Here is a 26,881-nt window from a genome sequence, read left to right as displayed (position 1 = left end):
CCCACTGTAAAGTGTCAGAGCGCTTTACATCACACACATTATACACTGCCTATTAATCATACAAGTGTGTAGTGTCAGAACAGTCTTTACTGGTAGGGATTATATGCCACAATTGTATGGCTGGTAGAAATTGAAAGTTGGGGTTTAAAATATAATAGTGCCTGGGATGGTCTATTAATAATGCTCCCAAAAACTTTTTAGCATCCTTATAATAACCGATTGAGAATAAACAAGGTTCTAAACCCATGTCTTGCAGTTTACATGCAGGTGCTTGATGCCGCTTTATAGCTCACTGAATATTCCCTGGTGATTTTTTCAATAATTCACAGCTTGGGTGTCTGTTCTCAATCCAGCCTGGTCCCCTTGAGATCTGCCTCAGTGCCATCTGGGAGTCTCATAACATTCCCTTCATTGATTCGGGTATTATGCTATTGAAATATCCACTCTCAGAGCTGTATTGTCCAGGCTTCTCAATTTTGACTCCTTCCACTGTTTCTGTGGAGGCAGTTGGCAGGGCTGATGGAAGGCAGAAAGCAAAGTGAGCTGGTTAAGGTAAAAGGGTTGCTCAGAGCGCTTAGATGAGTTCGCAGAGGGGGGTAAAGAAGGCTGAGCAGCCTGTGATAAGAGGAGGCAAGGTAGCAACAGTAGACAAGAGAGGAGTTTGGAAGGGATGAAGCCTATGGTGAAACTGCAGAGGGAATAACACCTCTTCTGAGAGGGGAGGAGAACCTGTAATGAAATGTGCCAGGGGTACAGAGCCTGTGATGAGGGAGTGGAGAGAAGGTCATGGGATGGGTAGTGAGCGGGATATCCATTCCAATGTATATAGTGTGAAGGTATATTTGTAGTAAGAGAGTGGTGTAATTTAACAGTAAGTGTGTGAAGCCCTTGTTGTGAGCAAAGAGAACAGGCGGGTTATGAACCCTATGATGAAGATGTGGAATTGGTATGGGCCCTATGGCAAGTTAGTGGAAAGACAAATGATTACTGCTGATAGCAAGAAACCCGGGTGGAAGGAAATACTTTATAATCCGAGTTTAAGGGCAAATAGGCAGAGATGGCCAAGTATACTTTGGGTTTTATAGTCTACTAGTAATAAGTCCTTGCTAGTCTGTATAGCTTTTAGTTTTATAGGGTATATGGGACTAGTGGATTTCTTTACAGGGCTAGAAGATTATTGTATCCCTTTGTCCCTTTGACAAGTAGTTTTTTTCAAAAATTCCACACGTCTGTCGATAACTTTCTGAGACTCTACAGAAATGTCTCTCTCTCATATCCAATACTCTGTGTTTTAAAATACTCAACCAAAGTATGTTTTAGGGGGGTGTTCTGCCCACAGTGGATTATACTCAGGAGTTATCGATCTCTGACCAATAATATTGTCTGTGGGAATTTGTTAGGTGTTCTTTTGTGAAGATACACAACGGGTTGCTGAGTTCACCTGGGCGCTGGTTTTTTGGCCTAATATTTATCTAGTGGGCCCTCACTATATGTATTTGTTTGTATATTATTTTTACATATAGATCCACAACTATCTTTGTGGTTCACAAGTGCTGGAGACACCTGGTCGCTGACTTTGCCTTTATGACTTGAAATTCTATAATATACCACAAGTGAGATATAATGATGTTCCCTTTTGTAATTAAAAAAAGGGGGTTATGATAGTGCTACTCTCCTTTGACTTAGGTATCCGAACCGGTCTCTCAGTGGTGATGGGGGTTTTCTAGCTACGACAGTGACCTATATGGGATCTCCATAAGAACGTAGCTATTTACCTTTTCCATTTCCCCTATACCTGGGAGTACTGGGCTGATTCAATTTTGCTAATTGGCTCATGGGATACGATATACTATGTCCACCAACTGTATGGACACATTGACATGCCTCAGATTGTATATGTTGACTACTGAGGATTCTTTTGGCACTGCAGAACCTGATTTTCTTATATTATTTTGTTTAGAAGGTGAATTAACCGTATTGTGGATGCTTCTTACTTTTTACTATTTGACTGCTGCTTGGGACTATCAAGAGATTACTAAGGTGAGACGCTGTTACATTGTCAAAACCCACCCAAGAGAATAGATTGTTGTTGTTACCTCGACCTCTTCCCTTATTGTTATTACCTCTGTAGCCCCCTCTAAAGTATCCTTTATTAGAGGATGCTTGTGTATTTGTCTTGAAGGAAGCTGAATTGTCTGCTCCACCTTGTTTGGAGCCTCCTCTGTAGAAGGAGCGACGAAAGGAGCCTTTAGCTTGGGTTGACTGCAGAGCTCCCATAGACTTGGCTGTGTCAGTGTCTTTTTTCATTCTTTCAAGGGCTGTGTCTACTTCTGGACCAAACAATTGTTGCTGGTTAAATGGTTTATTTAAGATAGTGGTCTGTACCTCTGGCTTAAATCCTGAAATGCGTAGCCACGCGTGAAGTCTAAGAAGGACACTGGTGTTTATTGCCCTGGATGCAGTGTCTACTACATCTAGTGGGCATTTAATGGAGGCATTAGCTATAAGCTTACCCTCTTGCAGGAGGTCATTTGCTTGTGCCTTATATTGATCAGGAAGATGTTGTAAGATCTTCTCTAGCTGATCATAGTAAGCCCGGTCATATCTTGATAGGAGGGCTTGTGTGTTAGCAATGTGCCCTGCATTACTAGCTTGGGCAGCTATTCTTTTCCCTGAAACATCTATGATTTTGGATTCTTTATCAGGAGGTGGTGCTTCTCCTGATGTTTACGAGTTTGTCCTTTTCCTAGCGTTTGAAACTACTAGAGAGTCTAAGGGTAGCGGTCCTTTAATGTAAGCAGGATCCAGAGGAGCTGCTCTGTACTTTCTCTATATTCTTGGGTTTAAGATTCTAGCCGGTCCAGGCTCTTTAAACACTTCTGGTGCATGTTTTATGACTCCTTTAATCACTGGCAGTATTTGCACAGATTTTTGGGATTGTTCAAAAGTGTCAAGTAAGAAGTCCTCTTCGGTCTCATCTAAATGCATGGGGACAATGTGGTAGATGGCAGCCCTATTAATTAAGTGTCCAAACCCAAAATTGTCTTCTAGAGGAGAAGGTTTAGATGGATATATATGTGGACCAGGAATATCTGGTATATCCTTTGGGTTTGGATACTCACAGTCTGGTGAACCTGTAGGGTAGAGAAAAGGATCATCTGGGTCTTTACCTCCCCCCCCCCCATGCTATACTGAGGAGGTGTATGTTGTAGAGAATGAAGAGGAGAATTTTGAGGTGAAATGTTTAAAGGGAGAGCGGGAGAACAGGAGAGGGAGATACAGGAGAAGAAGGGTGCATAGGAGATGTGGCAGAGTTCTTGACAGGCACTGGAGGTGTAGGTGCTGTATCCGACTTCCTCTTCCTGTGTGGTATGGTGGAAACATGTCCTGTTTCTGGGTCTTTGTATATCCTCGTTTGCAGAGGATCAGGTCTGAAAAGCTCTTCTTCAGGAATTGCTATAATCGCCGATTTTTTCAGCTCTGGGCCGGGTTTTTGTGTGTCCTTAGCCTTAGGAGTTGTTGTATAGTCCTGTGGTGTAGTTTTCGGGCACCGAAGGTATGGTTTTTGGAGTCGAAGCCTGGTTCGAGGGCTTGGAGGCATCAGAAACAGGTTTAGTGGGTTTCGCACCGAAGATTTTGGGGTGGAAGCAAGTTTCATTGGTTTCGGTGCCGTGTTGTCTTTAGGAGTCAATGGTTTCAGTCTTTTTCGGAACTTGGACTTCTTTCGGTTTTGGTGCAGAGGGAGCTGGTCGTATCGGCACGTGCGGTTTGCTCGGTAAGGAACTACCAGAAGGCTTTAATATTTTCTTCGGAGCCGGGCTCGATGGCGGGGCTTTAGAAGCAATGTCTCGGTCTCGACTGGGGCCCAAAGACGAAGTTTTGACCTTAGCCTTTGGTTTAGGTGGTTGGGCTGGGGTAGGGGCAGTTGTACTCACGCGTTGACCTGATGGTATGGAGTCATCAGTCGTCTGCCTCAGATACGATCTGGAGAGCATCGGAATCTTCCTCTGGGACACATGGACATTCGTAGAAGATATCGACCGGTTCCGGAGCTGATCTCTGCATGTCGCGTCGACGGGCCCCCCGATCTCGAATGGTTTTCTTGGATTGAAAGGATGCACAAGCTGTGCAGTTCGTCTCATCGTGTTCCGGTGATAAACACAGGTTACACACCTCGTGATGGTCGCGGTGTGTAAATTTTGCTCCACACTCAGTGCATCTTTTGAATGGTGTCCTTTCCATAAGGTGTAGGCCTCACCACGTGGGTAGGCCAGATGGCCTGCGTCGACGACCGGAATCGAAGTGATGAGGTCGAGTCTATGTATATTGAAGTTAGAGTTACTTTTAGAAAGTTTTGCATGTCGAAGTCTTCAAAAAGTTGATTTCCGGAGCAGAAAAGTTGCATCCGAACCCAGTGGCAGAAAAAAACAATCTAAGGATGGAGCCGATGCCCATGCGCACTATCGTCCAAGGGAGGAGTCACCTATCTCGTGACTACAAAAACTTCTTCCAAGATGACAACAACGTCCAATCATCCGAGCCCAACACCAGGTGGCGATCTAATGCACAGTGTAAGATCTGCAGCTCATATGCCTCGAACACACGATTTTTCCAACGGATTCAACTGTGAGTTCTTTAAGAAATATTTGTCGAAACTGGGACCCCAACTCCTTCGGGTGGTAGAGGCAGCGCGGGAGCCTTCCGCGTGACTGGAGACACGCCCAGGTAGTCTTGTTCCAAAAGCCTGGTCACCCTCCCGACCAACACTCTTCATACCGCCCCCATTTCGCTGCTAAATATTGAGGCCAAGATTTTGGCCGATGCCTTGGCCACTCGCCTTCGCTCCCATATCACCTTGCTGGTCCACCCGGACAAGGCGGGCTTCAAGGCTCAAAGGGCGACGCAGCACAATATATTGCTATAGACATGACGCGGAGGCTGAATGTGCCACTGTTCTGTGCTCTACTGTTGGAAGATATGGATAGGGCTTTGGATTCCCTTAGTTGGGCTTATCTCTTTGCGCTCTTGAATAATTTGAATGTGGGCCCACATTTCTTGGCCTATTTAAAACTGCTTTAAACACATATCACGGCGTCCATGTTGCGGGAGCTGCCTCCTTCACTTTTCCTATTGGGCGGGGCACCCGTCAGATGCCTGCTGTCGCCATTTCTTTTTGCCCACGAGATGGAGCCCTTGGCAGCTTGGGTGCTGATTGATGCACAAGTGGCAGGTTTCGAATGGGCACCAGGACTATCGGACCATATTGTGCTCTACGTGAATGATGTCCTCTTCTTTTTGACCTACGTTGATAGGACAAGCCCCAGATTGCTGCCTATTATGGAAATAATCAGGGAAACATCCAGTCTATTCATGTAAATGTAAATGTATGAAGCTTATATAGTGCATGACTTACCCTGGGGCATCTCCGCGCTTGCTTAGGGAACCCGTCCTGGTATTCCCCTGTGAGATAACCCTGGCAGGGTATCCACAAGGTGAAAGCCAGGCATCCCACCGCGAGGGGCCGATGTGGAGATTAAGCAAGCTATTGCCCAAAGTCGCAGAGTGTGAACCAGTGAGTCGAGAAGGCACCGGAGCGAGAATTAACGAGTCTGTGGAATTATTGAGCCCAAGACCCCCCTGGTCCAGGGCCGAACTCAAGCTCCAGGTCTGCCGCCTCTAACCCCTGAGCCACACTTCTCCATTATTCATGAATAAGTCATGGACAGTCATGGACACGGGGGGGGGTCAGGTGGAATTGGGTACCTGGGCTTCTGCGGTGCAGGTTACTGCGGTCAGTTTGAAGTATTTGTTTTTTTTTCCTGTCTGATTCGTCAGGGGTGTCCTGGGAACGTAATGTTGCATCGGTTTGGGGGCGTGTGCGTGACCAATTGAAAACCTGGTGTCATATGCCCCTTTCCTTTACAGGTAGGTGGGCCATCTTGAAAATGGTCTCGCGCCGCATATGCTCTACCAGCTACAGAGTTATCCCTTGCCCGTTAGTCCCTCTTGGTTCCACCATGTTAATTCGGGTCTTGGAAAGTTTCTTTGGGCAGGAAGGGCACCTAGAGTAGCGCTACGGACGTGTTTCCAGTCCACGTACTGTGGTGGGCTGGCCGCCTCAGACATCCAGTCCTACTATGTGGCCTCGCAACTCCTGATATTGAACGAATGGTGGTATGGGGATCGCTCGGACCCTGCTTATGCAGTGGAGCAGTGCCACATGAGATCCTACTCCTTACACACAGTCTTATACTCTGCTTCTATCCGTGGGACACTGCCATCGGCCACAAGGGTAGTTTTTCAGGTGTGGAGGCAGGCCCTGCGTAGGATGGGGTGGTGGGGCAGGCTGACAAGGGAGACTCTCCTTTGATCCAACTGTAGATTGCCACGACTTGCGGGCTTGGAGGGTTTCAGAGAATGGGATAACAGGGATCTCCTTAAGGGAAGTAATGTGCAGCACGGTTTTAAAATCTTTCCAGGCTCTCCAGCATGAATATCAGATGCATAAAAGACAATTTTTCAAATACCTGCAGTTTAGGTATGCCACTATTACCAGCGTTGCAGAGTTGGAGTCTCTTCCAGAGTTCAGTCCTGTTGAAGCTAAACTGTTTATGGGCGACCTACAGGACCATAAAATCTCCAAGATATATCAAACGCTGCTTACACATTACCCCACTACATTAGATAAACTCCCCTGGATGGGGAGCACTGGACGGAAGCAATTGTGTCCCCTCGAGGAGCGGCTCAATTTAATTATCTTCACCGCATATATTATACTCGCGTCAGGCTGTGGAAGGCGGGCTTGATAGCGACCCCATGTGCCTGTGATGCAACTCTGCAAATGGTACCCCGTTTCACATAATTTGTCAGTGGGGTTTTGGCCCGTATTGCTGAGGTTTTGGGGTGGGAGATCCCTTATTCCCCAAAATTGTTGCTGTTGCATATAATAGAGGGGGTGGGGGGAAATATTTATAAGCACCATCTGATGCTACTGGGTTTTACGCTGGTTAAACTGGACATTGCTCGTGTAAGTGGAAGGATGGGCTCCACCATTGCTCTCGGCACGGAAAAATGGCTTGGAGTTCAATATGGGTTTGGAGGTTCCTATTTTCAAAGCTAGAGGGTGCCAGTTGAAGCATTTTAAGATCTGGAAGAGGTGGGGGACCTAAAGAGGCTTGGACCTAGGGGATGTGGCAGTGGGGGGTTAAATTGGGCAGGAGTTGTGATTTTGGACCTATAGGGTCCTGCGGACAATGTCCTTTACGTTCGGGTGAATATGTGTTATTAATTGTGTGGAGCAAAGACCGTGCGGGGGGTTGGTTTCTTTATTATTTCAATTTTTGCATAATGTATATGCTAACAGTCAACACAATACTTCTTGTGTATCATGTGGCAGTATCTCTCTGGGTTACAGAGCTCTGCATTGTATTTGACGATTGACATAATAAAAACTGTTAAAAAAAAAAAGATACACAATTTTTATAAAAGTAATGAATTAAATCAGACTAGTGGGTTCATCTGATGTGTATCTGTTCTTTAATTGTGTTAGTCTTCACAGTGCATACACTTAACCAATGCGTGTCTGGGGAAGTGGCAAGAACAAGGTGCACTGCACAAATTACAATGGTCAGTCGCTGAAGAACCATTAGCTGCTCTCAATTATAAAATCTACTACATAGTAATTCAGTTTTAGGGGTTAACTAGGAAGCTCGTAGCTGCAAGATACTAAATATATGGGGTGGTGGGTAGGTAATTACAACTGTAGTGGTGATGGATTTGAGCATTAGTATACAGGGTTGCTGTAGATTACTGAGCGCAGGTAGGCACTGTTGGATGAGATCTTTTTCGCGCAGATACAAAGGACGCTTATGCCTCTGAGCTTCCAATATGAACACACCCATATCTGCACATACTTGGTTCCACTTCTAGTCGCCTGAAATGAGTCAGATAGTTACATTAGGGAATCAAGTTTGCTGGGCAGGATGCGGTTCCCGCTACTTGATGGGTTTGGCTAAATACATGCAACTGACATGAGAGAACAACAGTTGTCATTTACTTACATTTGAACTCATGCGTCTGACCACATCGCGAGGCACCACGGAGCGATCTTCCAGCTTCAACTAGAGGGTGGATTAAAAAACAAACAAAAAACCAGCTTAATCCATAGTGTAAACTCTGTCACCAGGACATGCATGTTAATTCTAAAAATGAAGGCAAAACACTGGTGCTGGAGCGCTTTAACCCCCTGGCTGCGGCCGCGATTCTGCGCCTGTGCGGCACATTCCAATCGCGGGTGCGGTCATGACGGCCGGGAGCAGTCATCAGCACACGAGCACTGTGTGCCATGATGGCTCCCGGCCGTCATCCGCATGGAAGGGGTTAAATACAGGTCAGTTTGTCTACATAAAAGCGCTAAACCATTCCAACTTTCCTGGGTCAAAAATGCCTGCGCTGCTTTGCAACAAGTCTAAAAAATAAAATAAAAATATAAAAAGCACACACTGACAACGTTAATAGGTTTACCTTTGGTGCAACCTATTGGTTTTGCCAGTGCTTGTTTCTATCATAGCCGGTTTCCCTACATAAAGCGTTAAGATAGTTTGCCACCTGGTAAGGTCCACTTGGATGTACCATTTAAGCCCAGGCCAGTTGACCATGCACCACTACACTAACAGTCATCAAGTTAAACACCAAAATAATCGTGGATTTCCCTGGCAACTAAAATGCCAACGAAGACGATACATCACCTAGTAAATCTGCTACACTCAGTTCAATTTAAAAACAGAAACTTGTTTGAAGTCCTTCCCAACTCCAAGGTACTGCAAACAAGGATTCTTCTGGCTCTGAGTGAACTGGAAGTCATCTTAAGAAATATGTATGTGTACATCAGAGTCAAACCAAATTCCTTTAATGTCCTAGAAGGACTGCATTTTTTATAGTAAAGCACTCAATAATAAAGGCAAACAACAAGAACATGGGGTTACTCCCAACAGGTACTGCTTTGCAAATGTACTTTCTCAGTCTTTTGTCCATTGTCTGCGGCTCTTGCATATGAAAGCATCAGCTTGCCATGGGGTAAGACTTTACCTGAGGCCCCTTTATTAATTTATTCAGTATTTAGTCCCTTCTGATAGTTGTGAACTAACCCTTTTAAACAACATGGCAGAGCACCTCTTCGTGTGTGTTTCTTCAGCAAGTATGATGCGGATATTTACTGAGCTCTGCCTATCTTTAACGAATCATGCATGACCATGTTCGAATAAGCAATACATTAGTTGATATTTTATTCAAAATTCGGACTTCTGTATTAATCAGGACTATGTTTCTACAGGACTTGCATTTCTACAGATATTTACCCGCTTTGAGTATGTGCACTCATTTTCCAAAATGTGGATGTCACTGCTTATTCCTGTGAGAATTAATTAAATCATGTTGTGAGAGGCAACTCCAGAGTGTTGAAGAAAGATTTATAAAATTGGTCAGTGAGCCCACTGAAGCAGGGTGTCTTTCATACCAGAAGCATGTACAGTTTTCGCCACCTCACTCCGATCAGTGTGTTTTATAACGAACCATCCACTCTGCCAGAAGTTACAAGGCTTATGAAAGAGGAGCAGTCACCTCATGGGTTGCTTCCTTCACCCTATAAAAAATGTTTGATAGCCGTGAAACTCTTGGTTTCCAATACTATGGCTCACCCCATGGCCTCCACATGGTGCATTAAATTGAGCGATGAACACTCTAGCATTCTGTGCCTTTAATCTCCTATAACGTAACTTGCTAGCATAGTTACCTTCATAGAAGGTCTGCTGCATTCTCAGGAGAGTTAATTTAATCTATTTATGCACAAAACATCAACTTCCCAATTAGCACTGCTATTTGGCTATGTCCTTTTAATGTGCTTTCTTCATTTGCCTGCTCTTTTGATAACAGTTCCTTAGTCAACACGCCTCTATTAGTTCACATTCCCTAGGAGCTTAAGCAACCAAGCATATTGCTGCTAAGAAATGCAAAAAGCGTACGTTCCAGCCTCAAATAATTTAGGTGGATAAAAATCATGTTGCCTGTCCCACTTGCCCCCTTAAAACTGACAGGATGATAACAAAACACTACCACAACAGGTCTTGTCCATTACACCTATTGGCTTTACCTGTGCCAAGCTTATTCTTTTTCCAATGTGAAAGGTGGTGGAGCACTCCCGGTTAGAGCATTTTTTTAGTTACAATTAATTGTTTAATCTAATTGTTTAATTAATTTTATTATTAGGGTGCACCACTGCTGCACTTGTTGACGGCACGTGCTGTTGACTAACCTAACAAGCATTTGCAATGCAATAGGTCTCGCATTAGGAAAGTTTGAGCTATTGGTATTGTATATGACACATTTTTTATTTAGGTTTTGATTTTTGAAAATAGCGAAATTAATAGCTTTGTCATTTACAATGCCAATAGTTATAACTTTCACAAATGTGACACCTATAGCATTTGTAATGCAATATGTTTTGTATTTACGTGACTTACATGTATTGATATTACAAATGACAATGGTTTAATTTTTTTTAATTAATACTTAAATACAAGTTTTTGTAATTTATAATGGCAATAGTTTAAAGTTTTGTAAATAACTTTTGTGAAGATTATGTTCAGTGTATTTTATTGTGACGAAAATCCAAGAACAGAAGTGAAATATTAACATATTACACCTTCCATTTACAGTTTTAAGTATTTATGAATCCGAGGCGAAAATACCAGCTTTGTGTGCTTTTCTTCATTTTCGTACCAGACTGCATATCAAAAAAAAAAAGTTATTGTAATTTATAATGGCAATAACTTAAACGTTTGTAAATAACTTTTGTGAAGATTATGTTCAGTGTATTTTATTGTGACGAAAATCCAAGAACATTGCATTTGCACCTGCACACACACAGAGCGCCACACACATATTCATGTGGTGGTGGTGGATCTGGGGGATGCGGTGGCGGTGGATGCGGCGGCGGTGGATGCGGCGGCGGTGGATGCGGCGGCGGTGGATGCGGCGGCGGTGGATGCGGCGGCGGTGGTGGATGTGGTGGTGGTGGATGTGGTGGAAGTGGTGGTGGATGTGGTGGTGGTGGATGTGGTGGAAGTGGTGGTGGATGTGGTGGTGGTGGATGCGGTGGTAGTGGTGGATGGGGTGGTAGTGGTGGATGGGGTGGTAGTGGTGGATGGGGTGGTAGTGGTGGATGGGGTGGTAGTGGTGGATGGGGTGGTGGATGTGTTGGTGGATGTGGCGGTGGATGTGGCGGTCATGGTGGATGTGGAGGTCATGGTGGATGTGGAGGTCATGGTGGATGTGGAGGTCATGGTGGATGTGGAGGTCATGGTGGATGTGGAGGTCATGGTGGATGTGGAGGTCATGGTGGATGTGGAGGTCATGGTGGATGTGGAGGTCATGGTGGATGTGGAGGTCATGGTGGATGTGGAGGTCATGGTGGATGTGGAGGTCATGGTGGATGTGGAGGTCATGGTGGATGTGGAGGTCATGGTGGATGTGGAGGTCATGGTGGATGTGGAGGTAATGGTGGATGTGGAGGTGATGGTGGATGTGATGGTGGATGTGATGGTGGATGTGATGGTGGATGTGATGGTGGATGTGATGGTGGATGTGATGGTGGATGTGATGGTGGATGTGATGGTGGATGTGATGGTGGATGTGATGGTGGATGTGATGGTGGATGTGATGGTGGATGTGATGGTGGATGTGATGGTGGATGTGATGGTGGATGTGATGGTGGATGTGATGGTGGATGTGATGGTGGATGCGGTGGTGGTGGATGCGGTGGTGGTGGATGCGGTGGTGGTGGATGCGGTGGTGGTGGATGCGGTGGTGGTGGATGCGGTGGTGGTGGATGCGGTGGTGGTGGATGCGGTGGTGGTGGATGCGGTGGTGGTGGATGCGGTGGTGGTGGATGCGGTGGTGGTGGATGCGGTGGTGGTGGATGCGGTGGTGGTGGATGCGGTGGTGGTGGATGCGGTGGTGGTGGATGCGGTGGTGGTGGATGCGGTGGTGGTGGTGGATGGGGTGTGGTGGTGGTGGATGTGGTGGTCAGAATTACTTGCACTTCCCGTGAGAGCAGACATGCACGTTCCTGCCTGCAATAGCAGTTATGCATGCACTGTTTGGGATAGTAACAATGGGTGCACTGACTTTATTTTTTATTTTTACAAAACTAATAAATCGATAGAAGCCTGCGATTGTGACAATGCACGCACTAAAGGTGATAGCTAATGTTCCTATTTCATTTGTGAGAGAAGATGTGCACGGGCCCCCAGCAATAGTACTCACGTCTGCATTTAGCTGTCATAACCAATATGTTAGACATGGGTGTACAGCGTGCTCCCTGGTAGCGTAGCGCCGCTGCACGAGCGCCCCTTGCATACTAAACACCAAGACATAACTAATGACGGACTAAACGCACGCAATGTTATTTTATGATGAATGCTGCAGCCAGTGAAATTGTATCACACGCACCACAGTGCTCAGGCACAGAGCCCGTGTTTGCAGGCCACATATGATGGAAGCGGAGGACAGGTGTTTAAGTCCCCGTCTCGCTCCCTCCAGGCTTGAGGTTGCACGATTACTGAGATGGGTTCGCCTATCAACCTTACCTTCTCTAGGGTACGCCCCCCTCGCCGGTAGTCGCGATCCTCGCGCCTATGCTTGGAGCCCCCTGCCAATTCTGCCACTTAGTGCTGGCTCCGATGCTCCCCTCTGCAGCTCCCTCTCCAATCTCTGCGCAGGCAGCTGTTCATTCTTAAAGAGGCGATGCCTGACGCGCCGGTGGGCCTCGCTGTAGCGCACAGGATTTAATAGCAGATGATGAGCCTGGATCACACCGAAAAGCTCGAAATTTGACGTGAGCGAAACACAGGACTGTTATTTGCACATGCTCTCCTTCTAGCCCTAAGCCCCGTCAAATATCTCTTGCCGGAAAAGTCTTAAAAACAAATGTTAAGCTCTGCGTTTTCAGAAGATGTGAAAAGTGGTCGGCTCTTTTGTAACAAGAAAATGAAAAACAGGGCGAAGTGAGCGAATCCGAAACCTTCCATGGGGCGGGACTTCCATCTTCGGAAGCCCGCGCACGCGCCCACGGAGAGAAGCAGTGCTGGTGACGCCGGGCTCCCATGCCCGAGGGAGAGCCCCGCGGAGGCTGCAGAAGTTTAGAATGGCGGTAAGTGGGGCTTTGGGGGGGTGCGCTTGTATGTATGTGGCGGCGGTGGCGGCGGCGGGGGGGGGGGTCTGTGTATGTGTGTGAGTATGTGTGTAGGTGCGCTCCTGTGTGTGTGCGGCGGGGGGGGGGGAGCGAAACTGACACTGCACACACAGCAAGCAGCGCGCTCCCGCGGTGAAATCTGACAATGAACAGGCGCGCGTCTGACTGCTGTCCACATTCCCAAATACGGGTAACATTAGTTGTCTTGCTGACAGCATTCAATGCTTTCGCATTGAATGCTAGGTCAGCTCGACCTAAAAACGAACAGGATGAGACCCTGAATACAGTGCGCACTTTCCACTTAGAACTATCCGTTCTATTGCATCTTCTGCAAAAATTGCTTGTGTAATCCTAAAGTCTACAAAATATCGTTATGAACACAACTCCGTTATGTTGTATCTTATCTGTATTGTGGTTCATAAACAAATTGTATTAAACACATCATACAATCTGCTATTTTTGATGAGTAAGAGAGAAATATCATTTAGATTCCAATTGTGTTTTACAATCCAAACCAAATATACAATTAGTTGCAAACTTTACAGTAACAGCTTGTATCATAACATTGATGTAAAGCCTGAAGCAGTTCGGGACTCTTCAGTCCCTTTCTCAGGGGCAAATCTGTAAAACAAATTTGTAAATATACATGTGTATGCAAGTTGAATGTAGAGAATCCTGTAGCCCAACAATTGACGACTGTACTCGCATGCGAATGCATAATGTGAAGTGAGCCCAGAAAAGAAAAATGTTGAAATAACCAAAACGTGCGCAGAATTGTATAGGTGGAAATGAGATCTAAAGGGTGTTCAGGCCAGCATAGTGAGAGTTAATAACCGAGATCAATAAAGTTCTGTGAAGTACATACACAAAATCTGGAAGTGGTGTTAATCCTCGTGGCCTCATCACCAGGAATAATCAATGGAATACTGGGAAGAATATTCACAATGAAACGAAAAAAGCGTACCTGTATTTTGAACAAGCACTGGCGTTGCCAATCGGTCTCGCATTAGGAAAGTTTGAGCTATTGGTATTGTAAATGACATTTTTTATTTATGTGTTGGTTTTGAAAATAGCGAAATTAATAGCTTTGTCATTTACAAAGACAACGCAAATGTGACACCTATAGCATTTGTAATGCAATATGTGTTGTATTTACGTGACTTGGATGTATTGATATTACGAATAACCATTGATTTTAATTTTTTTAATTAATAAAAGTTATTGTAATTTATAATGGCAATAGATTAAACTTTTGTAAATAACTTTTGTGAAGATTATGTTCAGTGTATTTTATTGTGATGAAAATCCAAGAACAGAAGTGAAATATTAACATCTTTATGTGACATTTGTAATAAAGCTTGAAACATTGAGAGAACATATTTGAACCAGTTGTTGTTGAATGGTTGCACAGATGCTGTGGTGGTGCTGAGTGATGTGGTGGTGCTGAGTGATGCTGTGGTGATGCGATAGAGTGTAATTATGTGGCATGTAACTAATTGGCACTGAGTGGTATTTGGAGTGTATGTTGCATTGAGTGCAGTGTAATTATGTGGCATGTAATTATGTGGCACTGAGTGGTATTTGGAGTGTATGTTGCGTTGAGCGCAGTGTAAATATGTAGCATATGTAAATATGTAGCATATACTTATGTGGCACTGAGTCGTATTTGGAGTGTATTTTGCATTGAGTGCAGTGTAATTATGTGGCACTGAGTGGTATTTGGAGTGTATGTTGCGTTGAGCTCAGTGTAATTATGTAGCATATAATTATGAGGCACTGAGTGGTATTGTTTGGAGTGTATGTTGCATTGAGTGTATGTAATTATGTAGCATATAATTATGTGGTATTGTGTGGAGTGCGTGTTGCATTCAGTAGAGTGTAATTATGTGCCGTGTAATTATGTGGCTGTTGGAACTGGGGTCACCAGTCCCCTAGGGTAGCATGGCACGAGCGGGTAGGCATCAGAAAGCTTATGTGTAAAGCAACCATGCAGCACACGCAACCACTGAGTCAGAAACCTGGGCACGCAATTAGTGACACCACTCCAGTGAGTTTGTGTAAAAACTCAAGTTAACTTTATTAAGATAGATAATCTGGTAGATGGAGCAGGATCAGGGTAGAAGAAATTCATTATAACATTAGCTTTTCAGTTTACCTTTACAAATACATATGTTTCATTTCTCTGTAATAAATACTAGATGAATGAATCTTGAATATGCAATAAATATTAAATATTAGATAAATAAATATTTGAAGAACACAGGCCTGACTACCGCCTTGCTTTGAGTCAGCACCTGAAAGAAATATATTGAAGAGACAACCAAATAGCATTGCGTCTCACTAGTTCTGTGGGCATTTTACCCACTCCTCACCAAACAAGGGTGAGCGTTTCACATCTATAAATATGCAGATAACTAACGGTAGGTTTTAAATTCATATAGCACTAAATAGGAGTAAAACATTTCAGCAATCCGGAATATGCATTTCATGCAACAAGGATGGCATCCCTTTAAGTAAACACCTCATTATGTAGACATCCCATTAGTTCTAACTAAACATGGCATTAGGCAGGAATGTAGAACACTTCCTAACAGATCAAGCCACATCACATTTATCAGAAAGTCAATAAAGGCACTTTCAAAGTATCAATTTACCACACTAAACAGTATTAGTAGTACATCTCATTAGCTCTGTAGTGCAATTATCATACTTTGCTTACTCAAATGCATCCCTCATCACAACATTACTTTAACTATTGGCAAGCTCAGCCCTTATTTTAGCTCAGGTAACCAGTGTCCTTTGAATGAACAACTTTGCAATTCTTCTACTTATCTTATCAAAGGTGATATTGGTAAATAGCACTTAATTCCGCTTCCCATAAAACCTGGCCAGGGATTCCTCATGGACGCTGTACTCAAGGGGGCCAGCATCTCAATTTATGGCACCAATTTATGGAGTAGAAGTCACTCCCCCATGTCTCTCCCTCCTTACTTGTTACTGGAAGTTGGGATCGTCCTGCTTCAGGCTCACCAGGGGAAGAGCCAACGAAGGGGGTCAGGGATTTACCACTGAAGAGGCCCTCAGAGCTCGGGCCGGCTCCTCAGTAGGGCTCCCAAGCGGAGGCCAACCGGGGCAAATTGCTCAATGCTTCACCAGCCCCTCTCGGGCCTCCCAACACTCCCTCCCTGCTCGCGCCAGATCCGCAGTGTGGCGCTCGAGCAGGAGGGAATAGCAGATCACTCGGCGCTCCCTGGAGACCTGTGGCGCCTTTCCTCAGCGTCGGACTTCCAGAACGCTTCCTCTGCGGGCATGCGCAGTAGCGCTAGGCTGGCGCCGCCTCAGTCTGCGCTCGTTCGTAGAGCAGACACTCTACTCCTGGGCCTGCTCACTCCTCTGCCCCTCCTTCCGGGGAAAAACAGCCACAACCAGGCATGCGCGAAGGCGCCAATTAGAAGTGTCTCACCGGCTTTCCTCAGACCACCGGTTGTCCCTCGGCCATACACGGAAGCGCGGAAAGCGCCCCCGGGGTCCCGCTCACGAGAGGAAGCCTCGCAAGGTTCCTCAGCCTCAGTGGATCCCGGGGTGGACTAGACTAATGCGCGAATGGTGCCCCAGGGGTCCCAGTCACAATCCGGCGCCGATCTCTCCTGGCCACAGCTCACAGCAGATGAGAGGTAACTCTCGACGGGGGTAATTGGGTGAAGGGACAGTCAATAAAAACCAGGGCAGTAATCCTGGGCACAGAAGCGCTTCGCTGATGTAGTGCTGGTACCTAATGTCAGCTACCAGATGTACAGCGCCTCACAACTTCACAGCGCTTCGCAGGGGCATACAAGATAGCGCTTAGAGGCACTAATACAGAGCTTCTCCAGATGAGGGAAACAATACAGTGCTTACTATAGACAGTCAATAGCGCTTACACTAATAGACTATAGAGCTTTCAGGGCACAGCAGATGACAGCCTTAGCGCTGGGGCCAAATTCAGTCAGTTCTGGAGGCTAGCGCTTCAGCAGTAGCTGTCTTAGCACTTGGGGCACTTCACAGCGCTTTACAGGGGGGGCAACTTCCACCGCCCTGCAGGCAATTCACAGCGCTCCCACAGGACACAGCAATTCTTCACCAGTCAAGCGCTTGGAGGGCAATGTAGCGCTTAGGCAGTTTCTAGGTTGGCGCTTCATCAGTAGTTGCTTAAAAATAGAGGCAGCTCACAGGACAAGCCACACAGCAGTGGCAGGTTAGCGCAGGAACCCCAGGTGGCGTCAGGGGGCACAGGGAGCGACACAGCGCCAATACCTGTTGGGTTCCTCAAAAGTCCTGTGGTGATTTGGTTTTCTTCTTGGCGGGATGTTTCTTGCGCCCTTAGTTTCTTGGTTACTGGTTCCTTAATTTCTTCTTGGCGCAGCTGTTTCTCGCGCCCTTGTAAATAGCAGTTGGGTTCTTGTTTCCTTGAAGGGGGTTAAGTTGGTGGCTAGTGTTGGATCTCCTCAGCCAATCCCCTCAAGTGGTCCCTGGGGGTTCCCTGCCGCGGGGCTAGGTCAGTGGGGGGGGAACAGGATACCTCAACACTTGTAAAGCAGCACACTAGGCCCTGTCATTCCAGCATCATAAGACCCTGCCCTGACCCCCACTGCCTATCCTCCTGCGTAGGTACTTCCCCAGGTCTTCCCGTCAGCTTCTCTCCTCAGGAAAGTTCCCTCCCTTTCCTTTTATAATGCCAGTTGACAGTTGGTAGTGTCAGTTGGTGTCAGTTGGTGTCACCTCACCTCTCCCAGAAGGTCCCAGAGGCTTCCGGAGGTTCCACCATTCTACCTGTGGACAGGCTGGCAGGCTAAGATGGATACATTGCCTGAGGGTTCCAGCCAGCCCCTGGCTACTAGAATGCGCCCACTAAACCACGCTGCTGCAGCAGTGGTCTGTGGCGGCCATGTTAGGGGTAGGAAGTACCTGTATTTTAACACTAGTTTTACACTACACAAGCCTTTCTCCACCACACAAGGCCTACACACTGTTGTTTCCATAGGGGCATTCTAAATTAACAGGGGATAAAAAGCGAAAAATTTTGGGGAAAGGGCCAAGTCTCACAGTGGCACTGAGTTGTTTTTTGAGTGTATGTTGCATTGAGTGCAGTGTAATTATGTGGCGTGTAACTATGTGGCACTGAGTGGTATTTGGAGTGTATATTGAATTGAATGCAGTGTAACTATTTGGCACTGAGTGGTATTTGGAGTGTATGTTGCATTGAGCGCAGTGTCATTATGTGGCGTGTAATTATGTGGCCCGGAGTGGTATTTGGAGTGTATGTTGTGTTGAGCACAGTGTAAATATGTAGCATATAATTATGTGGCACTGAGTGGGTTTGTGTTTGGTGTGATTTGCTCCCTACAGCTGGCGGCATGGGATGCCCGAAGCACGTGCCGACACCACTGCTGTCTGAAGTTACCCGCACCAACGGGTGGGCGGCGTAACCAAGGTCAGAACATAGGGGTGCGCCTCGTTACCCGCAAATCTTGACACCCAGCGCTCTAACCAAATATGCTGCAAAAATAACCCAGATGACGGGGAAATGTGTGGATATCACTGGTCGTGTAAACTGAACAGTGCTTTTTTTTTTATTTCAGAGGAGAAGGGCGCATTTCTTCTCACCCGACAAAGGCTTCGCTGCCTCAGCGTACGACACGTCCTAAATGTCAGAATTGCACCACAGCACAATGAAGCGCTGTGTCCCACTCTCAAAGCATTTAATGTGCTGCAGCCAAATGACCAATTTTTATGGGGCTGACCTGAGAGGGTCGTTCTGCAGGCGCCCCCTTCCCCCCCACCCCCCAACGCCCCGCCCTCCCCCTCCATTTACTACCCTGCCAATTAATTACAAGACTCCCATCCTCATGGCAAGTAATGTGCGTCAATGTTTTAAAACAGAAGCAAATCCTCAAAATGTAAACGAAGATCTTGCCCTGTGAATTAAAGTGTTCCCATCTTAGAATTCAAGAGACAGCATCCAACAGAGAATCAACACAAGCATTGTCAAGCGCAACAGTTCTAGCCTTCCAAGCCTGCTCTTATTTTTTTTTTGCTAGCAAATGCAACAGGCGTTACAGTTTTAAAAGTGAAAACAGTAAAATTGCCAGTTGGGGAGCTACAGGACCCTCACAGAATAAATAAAATAGAAATGAAAGACATAATGGCCCAACAAGCCCTGGTGCATGTGGTCATTCTCAGTGTACAACAGTCAATGAATGAAAAGTGGTAGACCTATTACCCCACGGTGCATGCTACGGTGGGCAGAAGCGAAACGAGAGTAACAATGTAACAGGACAATGGATGAAGAGGGCAGATCCAAAGACTTTATGGATTTAGATATGTATTTATAAGTGTTTTTAAATAACACGAAAGACGTTTCTAAGCCAGACCTAATACTATGTTGTGTGCAGGGACAGCAATATAAAGAGGCTGTGAGTTCATGACTTTATACTCCACTTGTATCTATCACCATCACTTATAAGAATATGTAACTAAAGGCGCCAGGGTGGCATTCAACTGTTCACCAACCTGGGGCACAAAACAAGGCATAACCCTTCAGTTATTACATACGACATTGTGGAACTCAAATTTATAATACTGATTTAAGATGTCTGCATTTGCTCCAACTATAAGGAACTCTGGAATCTTTAGAACCCAAGTTTAATATGTTTACTTCTATGAAATCAAGCAACCTGTTGCAAGTCCTGGTAGGAAGACTCTGTGGAGTGAATGTGGTTCCACCTCCTTTCTCTATAAACATAGTGCAGCCGAGATAAAGTACACATCATACAATCAAAGTTAAATAATGTCAATAAGCACTTTTCGGTGTTCGGTACAAAATGCACTCAGCACAGGTTATGTGATGCAACCGATCCTTTTTACGGAAAAAGGGTGGGCTCAGGCCGCCATCTTGTGTTTTTCTTTTTTTTTTTTAAAGAAAACTCTGCATTCTACAGGTTTGAAAATGCTCTTTTAATGTTACTGCAGTACCAGTTACTGCAAAGAGCAGCATGGCATCTGACTGACGGAAATCGGTTTTGTGTCCACCCAAAACACGCTGAGTACGTAACAAGCATGTCACACCTAACTTCGAAAAGGACGTTTAAGACCAGGGCCTGCGGGCAGACTACAAGGGGAGGAGTCAGGTTCCACATAAATGTACCACGGACACCTAAAGGAGCTTCAAATAACTCGTTTTTGAATACCTGAATACCTACCTGAAGGCGGTGCATACCTTCGAACTGCTCTAAAATGATGATTATATATCTGAGAAGTAAAATAAGATCTTCTTACACAAGCTGGCAGCGTTACTTACAGGAGTGACAGATACAGTGGGGGGAGAGATAAAAGAGCGGCCGGAAACTGAAAGTACGGCCGGCCGGCCAGTCATGATTAATTAGGGGAGGAGAAGCCACAGAGCGCACGCTGGGCGAAGCCCTTTGATGTGCTGTGCGGCCGTGAATGCGCGTGCTTGTTTGGTCACGTGATTCACGTGAACTTAATGAAAACCGCACCAAGAAGCCCTTGGTTTGACGAGGATTTCGAGCACTTGAATTCTCGCTCCGCTCAATGCGCTTATCGATAGGCCGCGAGACCTAAAAAAAACAAGCTGTAACCTGCACAAAGAGGATGCCATGTTTAAACACATAATTGTATCTACAAGCCGTTTGCGGTATAAAGGGAATGCAGATGTAGTTGTACCTTGTAAATATCGATGTTGTCCTGAATGCGTTCCAAAAATGTTCTGACTGGTAGAACCTTGTGTTTCTGGAAAAATAAATATGCCCAATGTTCACGGCATGATGTCAAAATAGGACACGGGTGCGTTAGCAACTGAGTGAAGTGAAATAAAATAAAACACTCACCGTTGGTAGGGCTAGATCATGAACAGTGGCGATCGAATACTCAGGTGGACAAACAGAAAATGGAAAACATACGGTAGGCGTTAACATTCAAGTTTGTTAAGCCTGGGGTAAAGAACTTTAACACCAGGAGTTAATAGTAATCTTACCATGTGGGAAAAAGCGATCAGTGCAAATCGCGCATCCGCAGCTGTATTGAGATTTTCCATTGAGAGAGCGGCATATATACGTCAGAGCTTTCTTCTTGGTAACAAAGGTAGGGAATGGACAAATATACGTTCCTGAACGCTGTCCCAATCGAAAATAACTGGAACGTATGAAATCACGTAATCGGGATAAACCTTCCTAATCGCTGGATAAATCATGAAAAAATGCTGAGAAGGGGACAAATAATGTTCCCTTAACAAATACTCGAATAGAAGCAGAAAGAACAGGACTTGTGTCTACGTACCAAGTACTCGTGATCGGAGTCTGGTGTTGGCTCTAAAACTCACAGAGTGTGCTAGAAAAGATGCCCTGTCAAGGGCACTGTCTAGTGATACAAGAAATTGTGTAAAATTGTACAGGAAGAGAACCATAGGTGCAAAAGATTAAAGAAACGACAAGTGATAAATATGAAAAAATAAATAAATAAATCTCGTGTGGGCTCATGTTGCATATAAACATTTCTTATATGGATGCAATAACCTTAAACAGTTGTCAATATACATCATAAGAAGTAGCTCATCTCTACTCTATCATTTAACCCTTTCGGGGGCTAGAGTTTCTAGAAATTCTATCCAAAACATTTCATTTTGTAGTAATCTTTTGCTATTGTCAGTACCCTCAATTGGTGTGACTACTTAAACAATTCGACATCTTAGCTGTGAGACTGTTTTGCTTACTGCCAGCGAACTGCTACGCTAGAAGTTTTATTGTACGTATGGTGCCTTTATGGATACATAGGTTCACCTTGAACTATTTTAAAATCAACAGATTAAGTGTCTTTCTGGCTCTCTAATATAAATCTTCATGGACTGGTCCCGTCCCTTAAACAAGGTACCTCATGCACTCCAATGGTGCACCAAGGGGCTCCTTGCCCTCTTTGAATGCCATGTATCTCCAGAAAAGTACTTGCTTGTATGATGAACCAGTGCACAAAGCCTTGGAAGCAGTGCACAGAGACCCTTCATTGTCGCACACAAAGGAAAAAAATTAGAGGGAACATTGGCTGGAAGGTGGGTTGGGAAAGTTGTCTTCTGTTGGGAATTTTTTTTTGCTAAAGCACCACAGCTCTTCGAACACCGTCCTAGGCCACAAATCTACTCATTCCTACATGCAATACATGATGAAACGCATGGACACAAACCCATTCCCAGAGATCATGCTAGCAACTTGAGACCAAAAAGGTGCACTCGCTATTAACCCTTATAATGACAAGGGGCAATCTAGGCAACCTAGACATATCTACTCTTTTCCCGACTTACCGGGATAATTTTTGATGTACCTAAATACTTTGCTTTTACAAGAGGTTATGTATATGTGCTTTGACTCTCATTTATAAAGAACTTTACTTACTGTAAAGCGCTCTGATATCCACAAGGGTCTTGTTCGCGCTCTAAAAAACTTTCAAAATAAATACGGAGACTTAATAATCAACGTAAAAGGCAAAGGGGTCCTGCGCTATCTACAAGTTCCTCAGGTGGATATTGCTTTCCTCCAGGAAACCCACCTGCACCCCCCCGCCCCAACCCTCCCCCCCTAGTCATCCAACACATTTGCAACAGCATGGTACTAGCGACCCCCTTCAAAATGTGCGTACACATTACTCGCCACAGTAGGACACCTGGACCAGGCTCGATTACCGGTTGCTTGCCCCTAGCCTTCTTCCATAGGTAAGCTCCATAGGATGTACGTCATTACAACGCATGCTTTTACAACGCATGCCTTTATGACGCAACTTTTACAACGCAAGTCGTTACAACGACTTGTGTTGGGGGGCGCTGGATAGTGAATAGTTTAATTTACTATTCCAACTACAGTCCCCGTGGATAGTAGGGAAGGTGTTGGATAGTAAATTAAAACTATTCCCTATCCTAGAGCGCCCCCCAGCGAAAGTCATTGTAATGACTTGCGTTGTAATGGTTGCGTCGTAAAGGTACTTTGTTGTAAAAGTTGCGTTGTAAACGCTGTTCCACGCTCCATAATACACCTGACGCGCACACTATCGGATCACTCCCTAATAATGCTCCAGATCCCTAGGGCTGAGGGGTTTGAGAGTATGGAGATTCCAAAGCATGGCTCTACATGACAAAGTATTCCTCCAGAATTTCTGTTGGAGGAAAGCCAATTTAAGCCTAGTAGAATCCATTTGTACCTCCTGGTGAAAGACTAGCACCAACTGACATACTGCCAAAATAAAGAGGAAGGTGGTCTGTTCCTTTTAAATGGGTAAGACATCCACATAATCCATGTCAAATGTATTTCAGACGATCATTTGATACGTTTTTGCTCTGCATCTCAAAAACATGGGGGTTGGGGCTATTGGTTTACACCTAGAGCTTGCCCCGCACTGCGATAGCTCCCTATTAGACTGCAACATTCCGATGTGTAAGGTTACAGGAAAACAAAATTTAGCAAAAAACAGTTAACTCCATTTAAGACTACACCCAATGACTCGATCACCAGACTGCTCTGAAAATCTGGACTTTGTATTATCGGTTTAAATAAAGTGCTCAATATGGGGTCATCAGGAGATCTTTGAAAAATTAGAAGAAATTTAAAAGCCATGCAATTGTGGCTCGAACTACAATTACTACATTAAAACGAGGTCAATGATGTTGAAAGCCGCTAAATATTCTGACATGCATGAACAGAAAGGTGCAAAAGGTAGGATTTCCCTACACCGTATGAGCACAATTTGTTAACTGTACCAAGACATGTGTATTTTTACAGCCATTTTACACTTCGAGAGGTGGCCCTTCCAGAGCTTACAGCACAGAAAACCAACACAATCGCTTTTGGGACATCATTCAGCACTTACACCAGAACCAGCACACCTGGCCAGCTGACACAGCAGCAACTCCACTGGTCTCCACACAATCACGCACAAAACGTGAAGGGAATGTGGTGGTGGAGAAAGAAAAATTGCTGCCAAACAAGACACATTTCCGTTATAAAACTAAAGCATAATGCATGGTCGGCACACAACATTCGGGAACACTGGGTGACTGAAAGAATTACATGGACTGCTGGAATATGCACTGTGTATACAGACAAAGCCTTATTCTTTCAATTATCAGAGGAGCAGCATGCACCATGTGCCCTTCACGTCAGCAAAAAAAAGACTTCACATTGACTTTAGCCTATTTTGTGGTACAACGAAAAAAACAGTCATTCTATGCAGCAGAAACTCTGAAATATAACAAAAAGAGAAAAAGAAAAAATAAATCAACAGCACTTTCTCCAGGGTGCTCAGAAAAGCAGCATTCTACTCAGTGCACTGCAAACCCAACGATTCCTATACTGCCTGAAAGGCAGGCCCCAGGCCAGATTTCTGTTAAAGTACTCTAGAACAGGTTATGCAACTACTCATGCCATCTTGGCCATATTTTGATAAGAGTTCACAGACTAAGGCAAATGAACACCAAAACTTCAAAGTCTGCAGTTGTGCCATACAATAAAGAATCATAAGGGGAAAACGTAGCTTTAGAAGCATGTGTAAAGACATTTTAAGTTTTAAAGGATTAAGACGACATCTAAGGCTTCGTTTTAAGAAGTGCTTGGTCATTCTGCTAGTCTGCAAATGTAATCTGCTTTACCAGATACCAAGACGTATTTTATGAAGATTAAATTCCAACAAAAAGGGAGTAGTGATTTCAGCACATTCTAGGGCTGACTGGTAATTACCGCTGAAGTAGACAATGCTGGTAAAAAAGTACTAGCCTTAATTAAAATGAGACGCTTTAAAGTTTACCACTGGGTAAAGTCAAGACAACCCTCCTTTCACATCAATTTCTCACAACAAGATTCCACTGTGGTGGACAACTAGGTGAAACACTATAGCGAGAAGAGCAATAGTAAGGGCAGCCCATTTACCAAAGGCATTATGGAGCAATATTGTTAGCAAATGAAACGAGCATTGTCATTGCCAATAGGTCCAGCTTTTGGGATTTTATAAGTGTTTAGCCATGCAGCACATTATCCTGGGTGCTGTTCCATTAGAAGCGCAAAAAGAACAATTGATGGACAGAATGCTGAACAACTTCATACATTCACCCCAGTACAGAGATCTGGGCCTAAATCCATCTTTTTTTTGCTCACCAAGCCATTCCAGTTTGAACACAGCCATAAGCAAATCAGGCTTGACCTGGTGCCCAATGGTAGCAGTACAGCCCGAACTGCCAGGCCAGGTCCTGCCTGGATTGGAAGAACAAGTTACTTCGCTTCGGTAATGCTTTTTCTGGTGGATACAGTATCTGCCTGTGGATTCCTCACCTTATGAATATCCCCCTGTGCCAGCATTCCGCGAAAATTTTTCCTAGCCCTCCATGCCGACGAGGTCATCAAAATGCATGGCTCTGCACACGGCTCCGCCTGATGTCACCCGAGCCATAAGAGACCACGTTGGCGTGATGACGTCAGTTCCACCAATTTTTTCCGTGCCACCGAGGCAAACAGACAGACCGACCATAGAGACAATGTATACATAGTACACAGTATTCACATAAATACACAAAGTGTAAAGTGAAATAGGAAAGCAAAAAAAAGCAAACATTTCCTAGAAAATCGACACAAAGGCAAATAGAGGCAGTATACAATAACACTATGTAACAACCATATTAATCAATAACTCTTTTAAGGTATAAAAGGGTGGACAAGGGGGGAGGCGGGTGGGTCAGTGAAGAATCCACAGGCAGATACTGTATCCACCAAAAAAAGCGTAAACAAAGGTAAGTAACTTGTTCTTCTGATGGATACATTTGCCTGTGGATTCCTCATTAATGAATAGATTCCCACAGCAGTCCCACTCATGGAGGAGGGTGTCCACCCTTATTATACCAAACAGTCCTACACAACAGAACACGCAAAATGGCCCTCTCTCCTCACTTCGGAATCCAAGCAATAATGCTTTGCGAAAGTGTGGAGGGAAGCCCAGGTCGCTGCCTTACAAATGTCCAACACAGGAACAACTCTGGCTTAAGCAGAGGAGGAAGACTTAGCCCTGGTAGAATGAGCTCTAATACCCTCAGGTAGTTCCTTACCAGCAAGGGCGTAGCAGATCTTGATGCACAAGATGATCCACCTGGATAGAGTGCGCTTGTGCATAGCTTTGCCGTTTGAGCGTCCAACGTAGCCCACAAAGAGCTGATCGTCCTTGGTCCTGTTGAGGTAATCTAAATTTTATGGTCAAGTTATGTTCCCTAGCGCGTACCCCACCGACTCCATGTACGAGTTAAAGTGCATGTAACTTCCCTCCTGTACCAGCTATGAAGACGCAAATACGTTTGCGTCCAACGTTAACATGTCCTCTTTCAGACCCACCATGAATGGGTCGAATGGTCCGTTCCTAAGTATGCTATGCCAACGTCTTTTTGTAGTGTACTCCTACGTTTTTCAGCCCTGGCTGAAGTAGGCCCTGAATCTCTGCCACCGAGCCTCTTTTCTGGCTTCTGACTCCGAGAAATCTCTGCCCAGGCAGCCCCCGTACCCGTGAACTCTGACTTACTTCTAGCGCGGCCCTCCGTGCTCAGCTCAGCCCGCTGCCTGC

The 26,881-nt window shown here is 45.1% G+C and overlaps 1 protein-coding gene across 1 annotated transcript in view; it reads right to left on the bottom strand.

The window, feature by feature from the left end:
• Positions 1 to 26,881, bottom strand: part of UBE2O (ubiquitin conjugating enzyme E2 O) — a 620,140-nt gene that overhangs the window by 554,799 nt on the left and 38,460 nt on the right. Inside the window, exon 2 of the mRNA XM_086930688.1 lies at positions 8,061 to 8,120. Coding sequence (XP_086786814.1) covers positions 8,061 to 8,120 — 60 coding nt within the window. The remainder of the gene's footprint in view (positions 1 to 8,060; positions 8,121 to 26,881) is intronic.

This window comes from Lissotriton vulgaris, chromosome 7, assembly GCF_964263255.1.
Source record: "Lissotriton vulgaris chromosome 7, aLisVul1.2, whole genome shotgun sequence".
In the NCBI taxonomy this organism is placed as follows: domain Eukaryota; kingdom Metazoa; phylum Chordata; class Amphibia; order Caudata; family Salamandridae; genus Lissotriton; species Lissotriton vulgaris.
This window is presented reverse-complemented; position numbering and strand designations above follow the sequence as displayed.